The 15,645-nt window shown below is 32.8% G+C and overlaps 1 protein-coding gene and 1 pseudogene across 1 annotated transcript; both read right to left on the bottom strand.

Annotated features, from left to right (window-relative positions):
* Positions 1-89: 89 nt before the first annotated feature.
* Positions 90-626, bottom strand: LOC142632782 (uncharacterized). The gene has a single exon (XM_075807120.1). The coding sequence runs from the start codon at positions 624-626 to the stop codon at positions 90-92; it is 537 nt and encodes a 178-aa protein (XP_075663235.1).
* Positions 627-9,200: 8,574 nt separating this feature from the next.
* On the bottom strand, positions 9,201-10,846 carry LOC142630318 (UDP-glycosyltransferase 83A1-like; annotated as a pseudogene).
* Positions 10,847-15,645: the final 4,799 nt, after the last annotated feature.

Genomic DNA, 15,645 nt, shown 5'->3' with positions numbered 1-15,645 from the left:
TCGCACCAATGCAACCCTAACCATTGCCACAAAAAAACAATGTGAAAATGTATACGCGGTATGACAATAAAAATATAATTTGAATAAAATCAAATCAAGATACGAAATTCACAAAATACCTTGAAATGTGGCCAATATCGATCTGAATGCTGAATATGTTCTGGCACATTACGAAATGTACGATCAGCAGGCTTGATAATGTCTGGTGCCATAACGGTGGCTAACAATGTAACTATCGTGGCCACGTGTCGATGCACTGTCTCACCCGAATGCTGAAATCTATCCTGCACTACTCTGTTACCCGAGGCATGACCAAGTACCACCAATGTCATTGCCACAGACTCTTCCACGCAAACTCTTTTGGTACCGTTATATCCATACTGAGTGCGCAATGTATTACACAGTTGTCGAAACACATGGCTTGACATTCTAAAAATATTGCGACATTTCTGCTCATTTCCATTTAATATATATTGTACCCATTCATACCCCATTTGTATATTTGTATGCATTGGTACTTTGGTCATATAGGTCTCCACGTAAGCTACACATGCACACCCAGCTATATATGCCGCGAGTACAATGTCGTCCGTCAGGTCGAGGTCTGAATCATTTTCCAAATCCATCCTTCTTGAAGATTTAGGAATGCGTTATCTTACCAATACATACATATTCATCAGTCAATTGGATATTAAGCAATGCCACAGTACAACCTGAATTAATACAATGATTTTTATGTTATTGGAAACAAAAAATCTTAAATCAATTGCATAAACTACACGTAAAATTCATCACTAGTGAAAAGCTAAAAAATGGATTATTGTTGCCATAATGGAGTTTCTTATTAGAAATTGCTACACGTAAACGTGACATATGATTTGGATTTTTTTTTTTTAGCTTTTACCAAACTTTTACCAATATAAGCTTTTTTTAATTATTTTTTTGTTAATTGATTTTTTTTATAGCTTTTAGAACCGTTGGCCACTTTTTATTTTATTTTATTTTTATTTTTGTTATAGTTTTTACCAATATAGGCCTTTTTTTTTCTTTTTTTTTTATAGCATTTCAAGTGGAGAGAACCGTTGGTTGTTTTTTTTTTGTTTTTTTTTTTTTTTTAAGCTTTTAAAGGGGAGAAAACCGTTGGCCATTTTTTTTTTTTTTTGGTTATGGTAATTACCATAAGCTTTTTCCTTTTGTTGTACCGTTGTGACTTTTTTTATAGCTTTTTTTTTTCTTTTTTTTTTTAGCATTTAAAGGGGAGAAAACCGTTGGTGATATATATATATATATATATATATATATATATATATATATATTTTTTTAATAGTTTTTTTTATAGAAGCTCTTACCAAACTTTTACCAATATAAGCCTTTTTTATAGTTTTTTTTTTGTTAATGTTTTTGTTTATAGCTTTAACCAATATAAGATTTTACCAAACTTTTTTTTTTAAGAATCATATCAACAATGGCACATGAAAAATTCCCCTATCAAGGAGTTCATATATTACTTCCTAGCAGAATGTAACAGATGAGTACATATCCAAATCAACATGAAGACACTGACCAAGAGAGACCAAAGTTTTTTAACAGTAATAAATTTTGAAGACATATTTGTGAACAAATAAAAAAAAAAGTAAACAAAAAAGAGTGCAATAGGTAAATTTTTGAAAATCCGACTACTACACAACACCACATTGAAGCAACCCTATCGAGACAATCCCCTTTCGTTCAGAGAAAATGAAATTGAGGATTCCTTTGGAACTGCATCTCTAGCCACTTCAGCTGGATGTCCTTGTCATGAACAAGTGCTGTAAACATGCTCCTATTCACTGCTGTTTCCATGAAGAAGAGGGTGCTAAACATATAAAGACGATCACCCGATTGTACCCCAGGAAGACTTAACACCATGTCCAGAATTTCTTTAAACTCAGTAGTTGCTGTGTTTGCAACTGGTGGACGAGTACTTACAGTTCTACTTTCAATAAAAACATTTGAGATACTCTTCAAAGAGTCGGACATCTCTTGCACAACCGAACGCTTTTTTTTTTGTTTCTTGCAAATTCCCCTAGCAATGTGGACACTATTGAGCTTGCCTTTTCCCTTATCTATTGCTGGTCCTGCCCTCGACAATGATGGGTCTTCAACCTCCATTGGGTCAACATTCACAGGGGATTGACATTGGGGGTCAACAAACTCTTCTCTATCAACGGAGTCCTCGGACCCTTCGGTGTTTTCCTTTGGCATTGGACCACTAGTGCAGAATGCATGTTTTCCCATTGCAACTGTGCCTCCATACATAATGTCCATGGAGTCAAGATTCGGCATTCCTTTTTTTCTAAAGGTTCCTGCTAAGGGACATGCCTACATGTAGACAACCAGTAATTAGAACACAATATAGTTGTAGGCAATGGAAGTGAACTCAAGGACATGTGAAGTGAACTCACCGCAATCTTTCGGGTCCACCAGTCATCAGCAGCATCAAGCCGCCCAGTTCCAGCGTCAATACCCAACCCACTCTCATGCTCAAAACAATCCTTATACTTCCTCCAATTTCTCCTCAGATGATCCCATTTATTTTTGAACTGCTGGTGAGTTACCACTTTTCCCATTTCTGCCAACTACTTAAGATCTTCGTCAACCCCTTCCTTTCTTAAATATCCTTCCTTCCTCTGGCCCTCTAGGACTTGGACAGCACAGAAATCACAAAATGCTTTTACTTCATTTTTTTCTTTCCAATCTTGCCTCACATCATCACCACCATCATTTGATTTCCCCTTACCCATTTTTGCTACAAGCTTGGTCTATAGTCATTGAGGCATTTCAACAAACAACTCTTGTGCATGATATGCAATTGGTTACACATGCCCACATGAAAAATAAAAATTAAACTCACATAGCCACATACTATTGTCATGACAAACACAAAAGAATTGAACACATTCAACCACAGCAACCACGCACACACACGTTGCACACAAAAAAACCCACAGGTCTATACTCATTGAGGCATTTCAACAAACAACCCGTGTGCATGATATGCAATTGGTTACACATGCCCACATGAAAAATAAAAATTAAACTCACAAAGCCACATACTATTGTCATGACAAACACAAAAAAATTGAACACATTCAACCACAGCAACCACGCACACACACGTTGCACACAAAAAAACCCACAAATTCAAGCCTCAAGCCTCAAGCCTCATGGAAAATAACCACAGTATGAGAAGAGAGAGTATGAGAAGAGAGAGAGCAACTTACCTGTGAATGCAGATGGCCACAGTGGTGGCAACGGCGTCCCAAGCGGCGAGAAGGTGTGCTGGAGCGAAGGAAGAACAGAGCTCCGGATCGGCTTCTCTTCTTCCATGTATTTCCGTGGTTGAGAGTAATGGGTTTCCTTTGGTTTAATGGATTATTGGTGGGTGGGTGGGCGGAGTTCATTGAAGAGGAAGAGGACAGATTATTGATGAAGAGTAATGAAGATCTGCCACGGTAGTTGGGAGAGAGAGGGGTTGTGCGAAATTAGCCGTTGGGAGAGAAGAAAGAAAGAAATTTGAAGAAGAGAAGAAAGAAATATCCTGCTACTGACTCAAAACGTACAACAATGAAGAAAAAACAATGAAGAAAAGTCCAACGCGTTAATGACCAACGCGTTTATTTTGCTTTTGGTGTCCATCTATAGTAACTGAAAGTACTGTGCACTTGCGTTAAAAATATTTCAGCTGAAAAGCTCTTGCGTTTTCTGTCTTGCGCACTGTAGCCGTGGGACCCATACTGTGCTGGACGCAAACGCCAAACACAGGCCTCCAGACGCTATCCAAACACTACCTAGATCAGATGCGAGAGAAGAAGAAGAACCGTATGATGTTTTTTTTTTTTAGGGTTTTATATGTTAACCTGACTAACCTGTAACTGATATCCTATTAAAATTATACAAATGGCTAAGATTAAAACAAGTAAATCTAATGACTAAAACTTAAGTGGGTACCGTACCCCTAAAAAAAAGAGGGGATACAGGAGAATGACCCCTGGGGTTTAATTCCCGCCTATACCAACAATTGATTGGTGTCTTGCTCTGATGATAAAGAGTTATCATCAGGAGTGGACGCCATAGGTTGAAACTCTATTTTTTTTTTAAACTATTATTAATTTTATCCCTTAATTTGAGGAAATATACATTAACAATTACAAAATAATAATTTAATAATTAATGACAGTAGTTGTTTATTAGGAAAAAATTGTTCCAATGAGAGAGAGAGAGAGGGAGAGTATCATATAAAAATTATCAAATTCTATGAATCTACACAACATGCATATCCATCCAATACAAATACATATGCATAAGTTGTAACTTGAAGAAGAAAAAAAATGTGGGGTGCAAAAGGGATTCAATGGAAAGAACATTGGTGAATATATATAAGTTTTTAAATTTTGATAATAGAATTTTAGTTGGAGTAGGATTTAAAATTCTGAAACTTAGATGCATGTTGCATGTGTTAAAACACTTATTGTTACTTCGTCAAAAAAAAAATGATAAGAACAAATAAATTATTGACTCTATCAATTGAAACTTAGATGCATGTTACATGTTTTGTTAAAAAACATATAGTTGTTTTATCTAAAGAAATTGATAAGAACAAATAAGTTATTGTCTCTATCAACTGAAACATATGTTTTGTTAAAATACTTATTGTTATTTTATCTAAAAGCATGTTGCATGTTTTGTTAGACACTTATTAATATTTTATCTAAAAAAATTGATAAAAATAAATAAATTGTTGTCTTTATCAATTGAAAAGATGCATGTTTCATGTTTTATTAAAATACTTATAGTTATTTTTTTAAGACGTAAATACACTTCTGGTTCTACATTTTGAGTCAATTCTCATTTTGGTCCACACTTTTTTTCCCCTTGAATATGATCCCTAAAATCAACAAATCATTCTCATTTTAGTCCCTACCTCATTTCACTAATGAAAATAGGCTACGACACGGACGGAGTGCACTTCTGGCACGTTAGGCGCTGATGTGACCATTAAAATAATATTAAAAAATTTTAGGGTAAATTACAAACTACATGCCTAAAGTTTAGGGATGTTTGGAATTTACATCCTGAAGTTTCAGAATTTGGATTTTACCTCCTAAAATTTGGGGATATTTGGATTTTACACAAAGACGTTTTAGAATTTAAATTTTTACCCCCTAAATCTTAGGGTGTGTTTGGATTAATTTACTCACTAAATTATTATGAAACGTCAAGATGTAAAATCCAAATACCCCAAACTTTAGGTGGTAAAATCCAAATTTTAAAACTGGAGGGTATAAAAACCAAACAATCCCAAACTTTAGAAGGTAAAATCCAAATTCTAAAATTTTAAAATGTAAAATCCAAACACCCTCAAACTTTAAGGGTTTAGTATGTAATTTGAAAAGGAATTGGACAAGAAGGTTATCTGGCATTGCAGAATTTAAAATTTCTTTGGGTTTTGCTGGGGACAGAGAATATTTCTAGTGGTAGCCAGTTGACACTTCTATTTTTTCAGGATTATCCATACCAGTTTTATGCCTACATTTAGTTAAGAATCAAATGTGATTCCTTTTTCAACTAATTGATTCTTTGTGTGTGTGTGTGTGTGTGTGTGTGTTTTTTGTTTTTTGTTTTTTTACTTGGCATTTGGCAATATGTTTGAAAAATATTAGATGTAATATACTTTAGAACAATAATGCTGAAGGACTAAGACCGAGCAGTTTTGATTTTTTGTTTTGTGAGTTTTAGTTGTTGTTGTTGTTGTTGTTATTATTATTATTATTATTTAGACAAAAATGCAAAACTAACCCTCTAACTTTTAGTCTTTTTCATTTCAGTTCTCTAACTTTTAGTTTGATCATTCTAGTCCTCTAACTTTCAATTATTGTCAACTTGGTACTCTATTAAACCTCAGTTATGTCATGCCGTTAATTGAGCCAAAACGACGTTGTTTTGGTTTTTTTTTTATAAATTTCGAAATTAAAAGAAAATTAAAAAAAATTGATATTAAAAAAAAAAAAAAACCATTTCAGAACCATTTCATCAAAAATCACCAAAACCAAATTAACCAAAACCAAAGAGAGAGGATAGAATCGTCTTCGTCGGCTGAGAGAGAGAAGCGCATGAGAGAGAGAGGTGCATATGTTTCAGAGATCGAAAGGGAAGAAAACAATGAAATGGGTTACATTGCTTAAGGATATCAAAGGGAAGGTCGGTTTAACTCAATCTCCATCGTTTGCTACTTCTTCTTCTTCGTCTCCATCAGCTGCATTGCCTTCGTCGTCGTCGGCAACGGCGACAGTGAGAACTGGTGGTGATGATCAAATGAGAAAAATGGCAGGCTAATAAACCTAGGAGCTTGTCTGACCTAAAGAGCTGAAGACAAATTAAGCACAACAACAACAAGAAGAAGAAGAGAAGAGTAAGAAAAAACTATCATATTTGATGCTTTTGATTCTTACTTTTGTTTAAGGATTTTGATGTTTTTCTGCAATGTTCTAATCTCAAATCTTTTGGTGGGTGGGTCAGTGGGTGGGGTTTGGTTTTTGGTATTTCGTTTTTTTTTTTTTTTTTTTTTGGGTTTGTTTTGTGAAATAACCCAAAATTTTAAAGTCGTAGTTTGGCTTTGATTTTTGGGATTTTTCTACATGGGTGTCTGAGATTATTAATCATGCAGTTTTACTAGGTGGTAATTGGGAATCTTTGGCTCTTTTTTTTTTTTTTTTTTTTCTGTTGAGTTATGATAAAGATATTACTGTTTATGTTTCTCTCTTTGGTTTTGGTTAATTTGGATTTGATTTTTGATGAAATGGTGTTTACTTTAGAGCTGCATTGTGTTGATTGTGTTGAATTTTCTAATGCGTTTGTTTTGAAATGGTTTTTTTTTTTTTTAATATTAGTTCTTTTTAATATTAGTTCTTTTTAATTTTCTTTTAATTCCGAAATTTATTTAAAAAAAAAACTAAAACAATGTCGTTTTGGCTCAATTAATGGTAGGTCATAACTGGAGCTTAACGGAGTACCAAATTGACAACAATTGAAAGTTAAAGAACTGAAATGACAAAACTGAAAGTTAGAAGACTGAAATGAAAAAGACTAAAAGTTAGAGAGTCAGTTTTGCATTTTTGCCTATTATTTACTTGATTACTTGATAACACTAATTAATTTTTAGTTAAAAGAATATTTGGAGATATAAAAAGATAATAAATATAGCATTTATATGATTTTTAGACTATGGAAAAGCTAACAATATATTTGACTTTTACGGTTATGAATAATGTCAAAAAAAGGTTTTACAACAAAATAAGATATGATTTACTTTATATTTCATTAATTTATTTTAATTGAAAGTTTTTAAAATCAAAGGTTTAATTTAATTAATCCCAAAAAAACATGGGAAGTTATGTAACTTATTGAGAAATGCTACTAAAACTCTAGCATGTGTAAAAAGTAAAAACCCCGTAATCAAAATATTACGGATTAATATATAATCACTCTTAAATGAAAACTAAAATTCTTCTCAAAAATAAAAATAAAAAACTACAAATTAGTCCAATGTAAGTAATTACCCAAATTCAATAGAGGTGGCTGGTGATTGGGAATTCTATCTTGCGTGGACAAAAAAAAGGAGAAAGAGTAATGTAATAGTCTCATATAAGAATATAACTTTGAATGCAAATAGATTTGGTATATTGAAACAGGATTTTTTAAAATGGCCTATTTTCCTTTATGCTGGTCTTTATGAGGTTCCAGCGAGTCAACTTTGGAACTTTTATTATATTAATTTTTATAATTTTTTCGCTCTAAATAAATTAGTTATGACATCATCCGTTCGACTAAAAAATGTGTAACAAAATTAATCTTGTTACATATCATTTGTAAAAAAAAACACGATTTTGATTAGCTCATGTGGCAGGGAAAATTGCACTGACCTTCCTGAGGTTTTATGTCATTGCACTCACCTCTCCTTTAGTTTGAAATAAGACACTCACCTCTTTAGGATGATTAAAATTAATGAGCTAAAAATCTCGAAAATTCAAATTCCTTATTAGACGGCGTAAGGATGATAATTTAAGTGAAGGGTAAAATATGAAATTCAAGATTTTTAAAACTTTTTTTAATCATCCAAGAGAAGTTTGTGTAAATAATTTGCATTTTAAGGGAAGTAAGTGTTTTATTTCAAACTAGATGGGATTTGATATAATTTCCACACACAAAAACTCAAGGGAGGCCAATGTAATTTTTTCTCATTAATTATTATAAAATAGAAAATGTGAAATGACTAGATGACACAAATTTTGTGGACCTTATCTTCTTATCCTTTTTTCCCTTTCTTCTTTGACACCAAATATTAAATACTAAATATGCTTAATTATGAGTTGCAACATCTAAAGCTGAATAATTTTTAATAACAGAATCAAGTTGAATTGTTAATAGCTAGATATTAGATCTAAGTTGTGTTAGGTTCAAGGTAATTTTCAACGATCCCAGGAATTCTCTTGAATTCTTGGGCATTCCTATTTGGTTGCAAACAACTTAAGAAAATTAATTGCCCAAATTTATTACAACAAAAGACGCATTGAGAGTAGGTTTTAGTTAACTCAAATTGAAAAATCTCTTGTCATCAAATTAAAAATTTGGGACTCGAACCCCCTACACCAAAAATCAATTCATGTTTTGGTCTAATGATTAAGAGCAATCATCATGAAACAAATATTATAGCTTAAATTCTACCACATCTATAAAAATAAATAAATAAAAACCATTTTGCTAACAAATGGCTAATTAGTTTGACCGTATGTGTTGAAACAAAATTAACCAACCATCAAAAGACTCCATATTGACATTATTATATATCTCACCCCGGCCTTCACTTGATACGAGAAAAAATAATATTACAAGAGATATCAAATAATTGAGTTACAAGACTCTTGCGATAAAGAAAATGAAACTAGTTTAGCCTAAGAAGCATTAAAAGCTTGCTCAACTAATGATGCTAACTTTGCAATCCATTAAGGAAATTCAAATCCTTACATAGGTTGGTGTGCACGCACACTATTTCTTTCAATCTAAAGCTTCATTTTTATAGAACATGATTCAAAATAATATCTTAATAAGGACATACTTGAAAACACTTAGAAACAATATAACAGTAACACTTTATAAGATCCTTAATGCTTTAATTTTTCAATAAAGCTTTCGAAATTCTTAAAAGAGGATCCACCTTCAGTTACACTCACTTTGGCCATTTTCTTTAGCTCCAATGAATTTCTTTTTATACCATCATCAGAGAGCAGTGTTTCTATTTTTTTTTTTATTTCATGCCTCGTGATGAGTCCATTTTCATCAGGGGTCAACCCTAAACCAATCTTCCAAACATCACATATGTAACTCCTATTATGGAATTGGTCTGTAAAGAAAGGCCAACATAGAAATCGGGCTCCCAAGCTTATACCCTCCAAGGTTGAATTCCATCCACAATGGCTTACAAAACAAGCAATAGAAGGATGGTCTAACACCTTCTCTTGAGGTGCCCATTCAACAATCATTCCACGATCATTTAGTCTTGTTCTAAACACATGCAAGAATTCAGCAAGTGGTCCATCTGTTATATCTGATCAGACAACCCACAAAAAAGGTTGGCTTATGAGTTCAAGACCAAGTGCTAGTTCATCAAATTGTTGCTGGCTGAAGGTTGCTATGCTGCCAAAGGCAACATAAATGACTGAACCCACAGGTTGTTTATCAAGCCAGCTTAGACAAGCTGAATTCTGAGGCCAAAAGCTTCCAACATAATTGCTCAATTGATTGCCCAAAAGTAATGGGCCAACAGGTAAGATCCCAGGAATTAAATCGCAGGCCGCTGAGTCAAGTTCATGGAATGAGTTGCAGAGAAGCCAGTTGCATTGTTTGACATACTGGTTCATTCTCAAAGCATGATACTCAAAAATAAGGTTTTGTATCTTTGAGTCTCCTGGAAAGCTCCAAGGCAACTCGGTGCTACTGCATGCTAGGATTTCCTTTGACAACCAGATCAAGTTGTCTTTTATTGGAGTTCCTACAGGGTGATTCAACTATTATTTTTTATTTTCTCAAAATTAAACAAGTATATGTCACTAATTATGTGGCCGATACATTCTTATCCTTTTTCACCTTTCTTATACCAAATATTAAATACTGAAGATGCTTGATTATGAGTTGCTCAATAAGGTTTCAACATGTAAATCAAAATCTTTTTTAATAACATAAACAAGTTAGAATTATTAATAGCAGCAACATTTTTACCTTTAGTATCTATTATTCCATCCTCAATAAGCTTCGGGACATGAAGTAAAAAAGCCAAGTTTCCTGGTCCACCAGGCCAAACTGCCGCCCTTTTAATTCCCATCTTCTCAGCAACTTCTAGTGCCCACCCAGCCGCTATACTAGCAATGACACAACTGATCTGATCATCATCATTTGACTGATTAATTTTCTCAATCAAGTCCATCAAATGGACTGGCATAACTTTCAGCATACTTTGTGTCAGCTTAAGAACATCTTTTCGATCATCCCCCGGTTCTAGCCCATCAGGGATTGAGACTAGCCTTATTGGGCTCTTCTCTTCACTCTTCACTACCATTGAAGCTGTGACTTTTGCATGTATAAACTCAGTGTTAACAAATGTGACCTTGATCCCATGATCAACAATCTTGTGTGACAACTTCATTAGAGGGGCAACATGACCCTGCGCAGGACATGGTATGACCAGCACATGCGGTTGCCTACCCTGGCTGTCCATGACACAAATTTTCAAAGGGATTTCGGGCTCACGCATTTTAAGAGGTATTGGTTGGATTTTTGTAGCTCCTTCTCACAAACGTGAAATCGGAAGGGGGAGGGGCTACAATTAATAAAATAATATTTTTAAATAATTAATAAAACCTAAGATGCGACTTGAGGGGATAAAATATGGGAGGTTGTGTGGGATTCTCAATTTTGAGCAGGGGCAGCGCCATGTTGACCTGAAAATAAAAATTTATGTATAATAATTTAAAATTTTTTATTTGTCTACTCTTCAAATAAAAATTAGGAATATTCTCAATTTTTTTTATACCAATAAAATTAAATTTTGCTCTATAATTTGTTCTACATTCAATGAATGAATGATTGCTTAGTTGTGTACATAAAAAGAGATATAGCTTGTAGCATTGATAATGAGACTATCATGCAATAATTTCAAAATATGAAGAGACTATTATGCAATGATTTCAAAATATGAAAAATCGTAGAAGACAAATGTAAACTTTATGTATTTGCATGTTTTCTTATTGTTGTTGTTGTCAATATATGAATTTCTCTTCTTATTAAATTGTGTAATTTATGTTTCTTAAGAAATGCCCTAAGAAAAAATTTTAGAGCCGCCACTGATTTTAAGTTTAGATTTGTTTTTTTTTTTTTCGGGGGAAGGAAGTTAAAATAAAAATTATAATAGACTTTTAGTTTAAATAAAATTTAGGGTAAAATATTATTTTTATCCTAAACTTTCACAGAAAATTGTTTTTGGTCCTTAAACTTTCTAAAGTTTATTTTTGGCCCTTAAATTTTGCAAAATGTTCTACTTTTCGTCCTTCCATAGATGTTTGTTGATTTAGGTCCTACGTGGCTTAATGGAATACTGAGGTGGTATTTGAGTTTTAAACTTATAAACACATGGCACGCAATAATTGGCCCACGTGGACTAAAAAGTATTGGTGAGACAAATTTACCCTCAAAGGCTCACACCCACTGACCTACATAACCCAGTCTCAAAAATCCACAAATCTGAAAAGCTTGAAATCCCAACGCCATTCCCACGGCCTCAATCGGCAACCCCAGCCCGACAAAGGAGTGTTCAATGGAAGCCTTCTTCTTCCATCATTGAAGCTAACCGTTACTGAAGCAACAGAAAGACTTTGAACCTTCTTGTTATACGCAAACAAAAGACAAATTTTTTGCTTAATTGAAAGTTTTTGAAGAAGAAACCTCTCCTGCGTTGTTGAAAGTTCACTAATGACTTTAAATATTGACTTGCTTGGTTTGGTGTGGAGTAAAAGAGAAATCTTTGAGGGATTCTTGGCTTCTTTGAGTTTGCCAAAAGTTGCTCTTGGAGGTTTGTTAGAAAATTTTGTTTTGTCAATCTTTTGCTTTGGTTCATTTGATTTTTAACCTTGAAATTTACTCTGATTGTTGTTTTCTTTTGAAGATGAGCCCATGATATGCCAAAAATTTGATATGGGTGCATGGGTTTATTATTTTTCTTTTTTCAATTTTAGTGAAGTTCATAGTTCATAATGAATCAGTATTTGAGTTTAATGAGCTGTGTCTTGGTCAAAACTTTCGTGTGGATTTCTCTCAATCGGCAGTGGGAGTTGCCTTTGAACACTCCGTTGCCGATTAGGGTCGTCGATTGAGGCCATGGACTGGCCCGTGAGATTGTGGCGTTGGAGTTTTAAGCGTTACAGATTTGGGGATTTTTAAGACAGTTGAGGTTTTGATTGGGTTGTGTGGGTGTAAGGGTAAATTTGTCTCACTAGTAGAACTGTTTAATCTCAATTACAAGTCTTTTGCAGTGATAGGAAATAAAAATCTACGTAGATAATAGTAGATTTACCCCTGTTTTTGTCTTGGAGCCCAGCGTTGTTGAAATCAACTTTAGAATTAGAATTATCTTTCTTCTTAGTAGTTCTTCTGTCTTTGACTTGTACTTGCCAAAAAGCAGCAGCGGCAAAGCGGGTGGTAGCGGTGAGGAGTGAGGATCATCTTTGGATTTGGTTTGTCTGGTAAAAGAGGGAAAAGTAGGAGAATTTTTAGTGGGTCAAGAGTTTTCTCACCGCCAAAATCCGATTATTTTTTAATGGGATTTACTAACTATGCTCTTAGGGCTTGTAAACTATTTTAAGAAATTTTTTATGGAAAAACAAAAAAGTAATTAACTAGTATGATAATTTTTTAATTCCTTGTAAAAACATTTTAAAAATGGATGGTACTAATCGGACCATTTTTTAAATAATCTTGAGCACCGAAAAATAGTTTTTAGTGTAGGTGGGAATTAAATTTCAAATCTTTTATACACTATCAGAGATTTTACAAGTTGAGCTGATTAGAACTCACATTAAATTCGTGAGTATAATAGAAGCCATTTTGCTTGAGCCATTTAATTTACAATTTTACCTCAATTATATCATTATTTCTTTTTTTTTTTTCATCATGTTGTTCAGCGTCAGATTGTGCTCTTTTTATTTTTATTTTATTTTTTGCATTGTTTTAAAAAAATACTAGCCTCTAAGCACGCACGTGACTCATCTATTTTTTGGGTAAAGATTAATAATTTTGCATTTATTATAATTTGGGATTTCTACTTTTTCCAATCACAAAAAAAATAAATAATAAATCTAAGGGTATGATGAATATGTGGGGTGAGTTTTGTAGATTGGAGGAGCTTTAAAACTAACAAAAGAGTGGTCCTATTTTGTAGGGAGTTAGTGAGTAGATGTAGGAATTTAAATCAACGTAAAAAGCAAGAAGGTATTTCAACGTAAAAGTAGGAATTTATTATTTTTGTGAATTTACTATTTTAACCCCATTTTTAAGTTTTAAGTAGAGGTATTTTTTACAGTAAAAAAAACAATAACTAATTTTCTTTTCCCAATTTACTATTTTAACTCCATTTTTTAATTTGTTGTTTAATTAATTTAAGGGTATTTTTGACAGGAAAAAAACATTAACTAACTTTCTAAATCCTCTTAATATATACAAATATATATAATAACAAAAATTTAAAATAGTATGATATGTGTAATGTGTTAATTTTTATAAGATGTAATTTTATTAATTTTAATTGATAATAAATAATAATTTTCTTATTTAATGTAATAAGTAAATTTATATAAGTTATATTTTTTATTCTCTCACTTTTCTCTTCAACCAAATACAAAAGTTTTCTATCTCTATATTTTTCCATCCTCCTAACTATATACATATGAGAGAAAACTAAACATTTTTTATCATTCAACTTTTTTTTGTCTCTTCCCCCATTTTCTTTGAAAAAGTGACTTTTGAACACCATTTATAGGGTTTGAAGTTTGAATTTTAGTGTGTGCGCCCAAACATATTAAAGCCCATTATGTGAGTGCCTTGCTCATATGTGAATTAAAAAAAAAAGACGCTTGAGTGATAAAGAAGTAGTGGTTATTACCGTGCATCCTTGGTGCAGTGGTTACCATCGCGCATCCTTAGTGCAGTGGTCATTCTACAAGTATAAATGTTTATGGGGTGTTGAGGGTAAGGGCCGGAATTCAAATTTCCAAGAGGGAGCTTCACACACATATACACTTGGATTAGGCCAGAGTAGAAATTCTATCTCATATTATAAAATAAAAATAAATAAAGAAGAAGAAGAAGAAGTGGTTGATAGCTAGCCACTCAAAGGTCCAATTGAAGTAAATAGAAGGGCAGTCAGCCACACAACTCCAAAAGAAAAAGAAAGATATTTTTTGAAAACAATAATTGAGAGAGAAGGTTAAAAAAAAATGAAGAAACAAAACATGAGAAAGAGGGAAATATTGAAGATGGAGATGCAAGGTTATAAGGGCGTGTTTGGTACATGTGTTTAAACACATGTTTTCAATTTTTAAACAAGATTACATGTATTTTCACACACTTTTTCACCTACACGTATTTCCAAAAAAAATTAAAAAATGTTGTTTAAACACACGTACCAAACAGACCCTAAATCTCTTTCTTTTCTTTTTTTTTCTTTTCTTTTTTACATAGGTTGTGTCCCCAAAGTGTCTTCGACGTGTCTAATAATTTCTTAAAAAAAAAAAGGGGGCTGGGACACATATGCAGCATGTCCTGTATGTGTCTAACACAAGCACGGCAGGCAAAAGGCATGTCAACGCTTTCTAGATCATAGTTAGTAAGTGTGTGTTTAGATAAGAATAAAAAATTAAAATTATTTTATTATTCAGTTTATTTTTGTTACTATTGATGGACCGCACTGCACTTTTTGGTACTATTCATGAGTCCTACTGTACTATTTCAACTAATTTTTACGTTTATCTATAGTACTTTCAACAATAAGTTTTTCAGTTTCAGCAAAATAAGCGGTATCCAAATAGATCCTAAATAAAAATTCAATAAAATAGATTTTAAAGACTAAAAGAATAAAAACTAGACTGAAGTGCAAATTACACCCTAAAGTTTGAGGATATTTGTATTTTACACTTCAAAGTTTTAAGATTTGAATTTTACCCCTTTAAAGTTCTATTATGTTTGCATTAGCAACCCATCCGTCCATATTTTCCATTAAGTGTTACATAAAATTGTTATGCTTGTTTATTTTATCCAATAAAATGATGCTACATCATTTTTAAACTAGATATTTGCATCTAAATAGGTTTGGATCGAAGATCCTCCCTATTTTCTTGCTGAGCAATTATTGATTGATGTAAACTCTATTGATTAATGATGATAGTATCGGCTTTTTTTTTTCTTTTTTTTTTTTAAGTTTTTATAAAAAAAAACTAAGGCTAAATTGAAAACAACACCTCTAAATTTTGGATTTTACACTATGAAGTTTTAGAATTTAGATCT

This window comes from Castanea sativa, chromosome 4, assembly GCF_040712315.1.
Source record: "Castanea sativa cultivar Marrone di Chiusa Pesio chromosome 4, ASM4071231v1".
Lineage (NCBI taxonomy): Eukaryota > Viridiplantae > Streptophyta > Magnoliopsida > Fagales > Fagaceae > Castanea > Castanea sativa.
The sequence above is the reverse complement of the archived record's forward strand: the minus strand, read 5'-3'. Positions and strand labels throughout refer to the sequence as shown.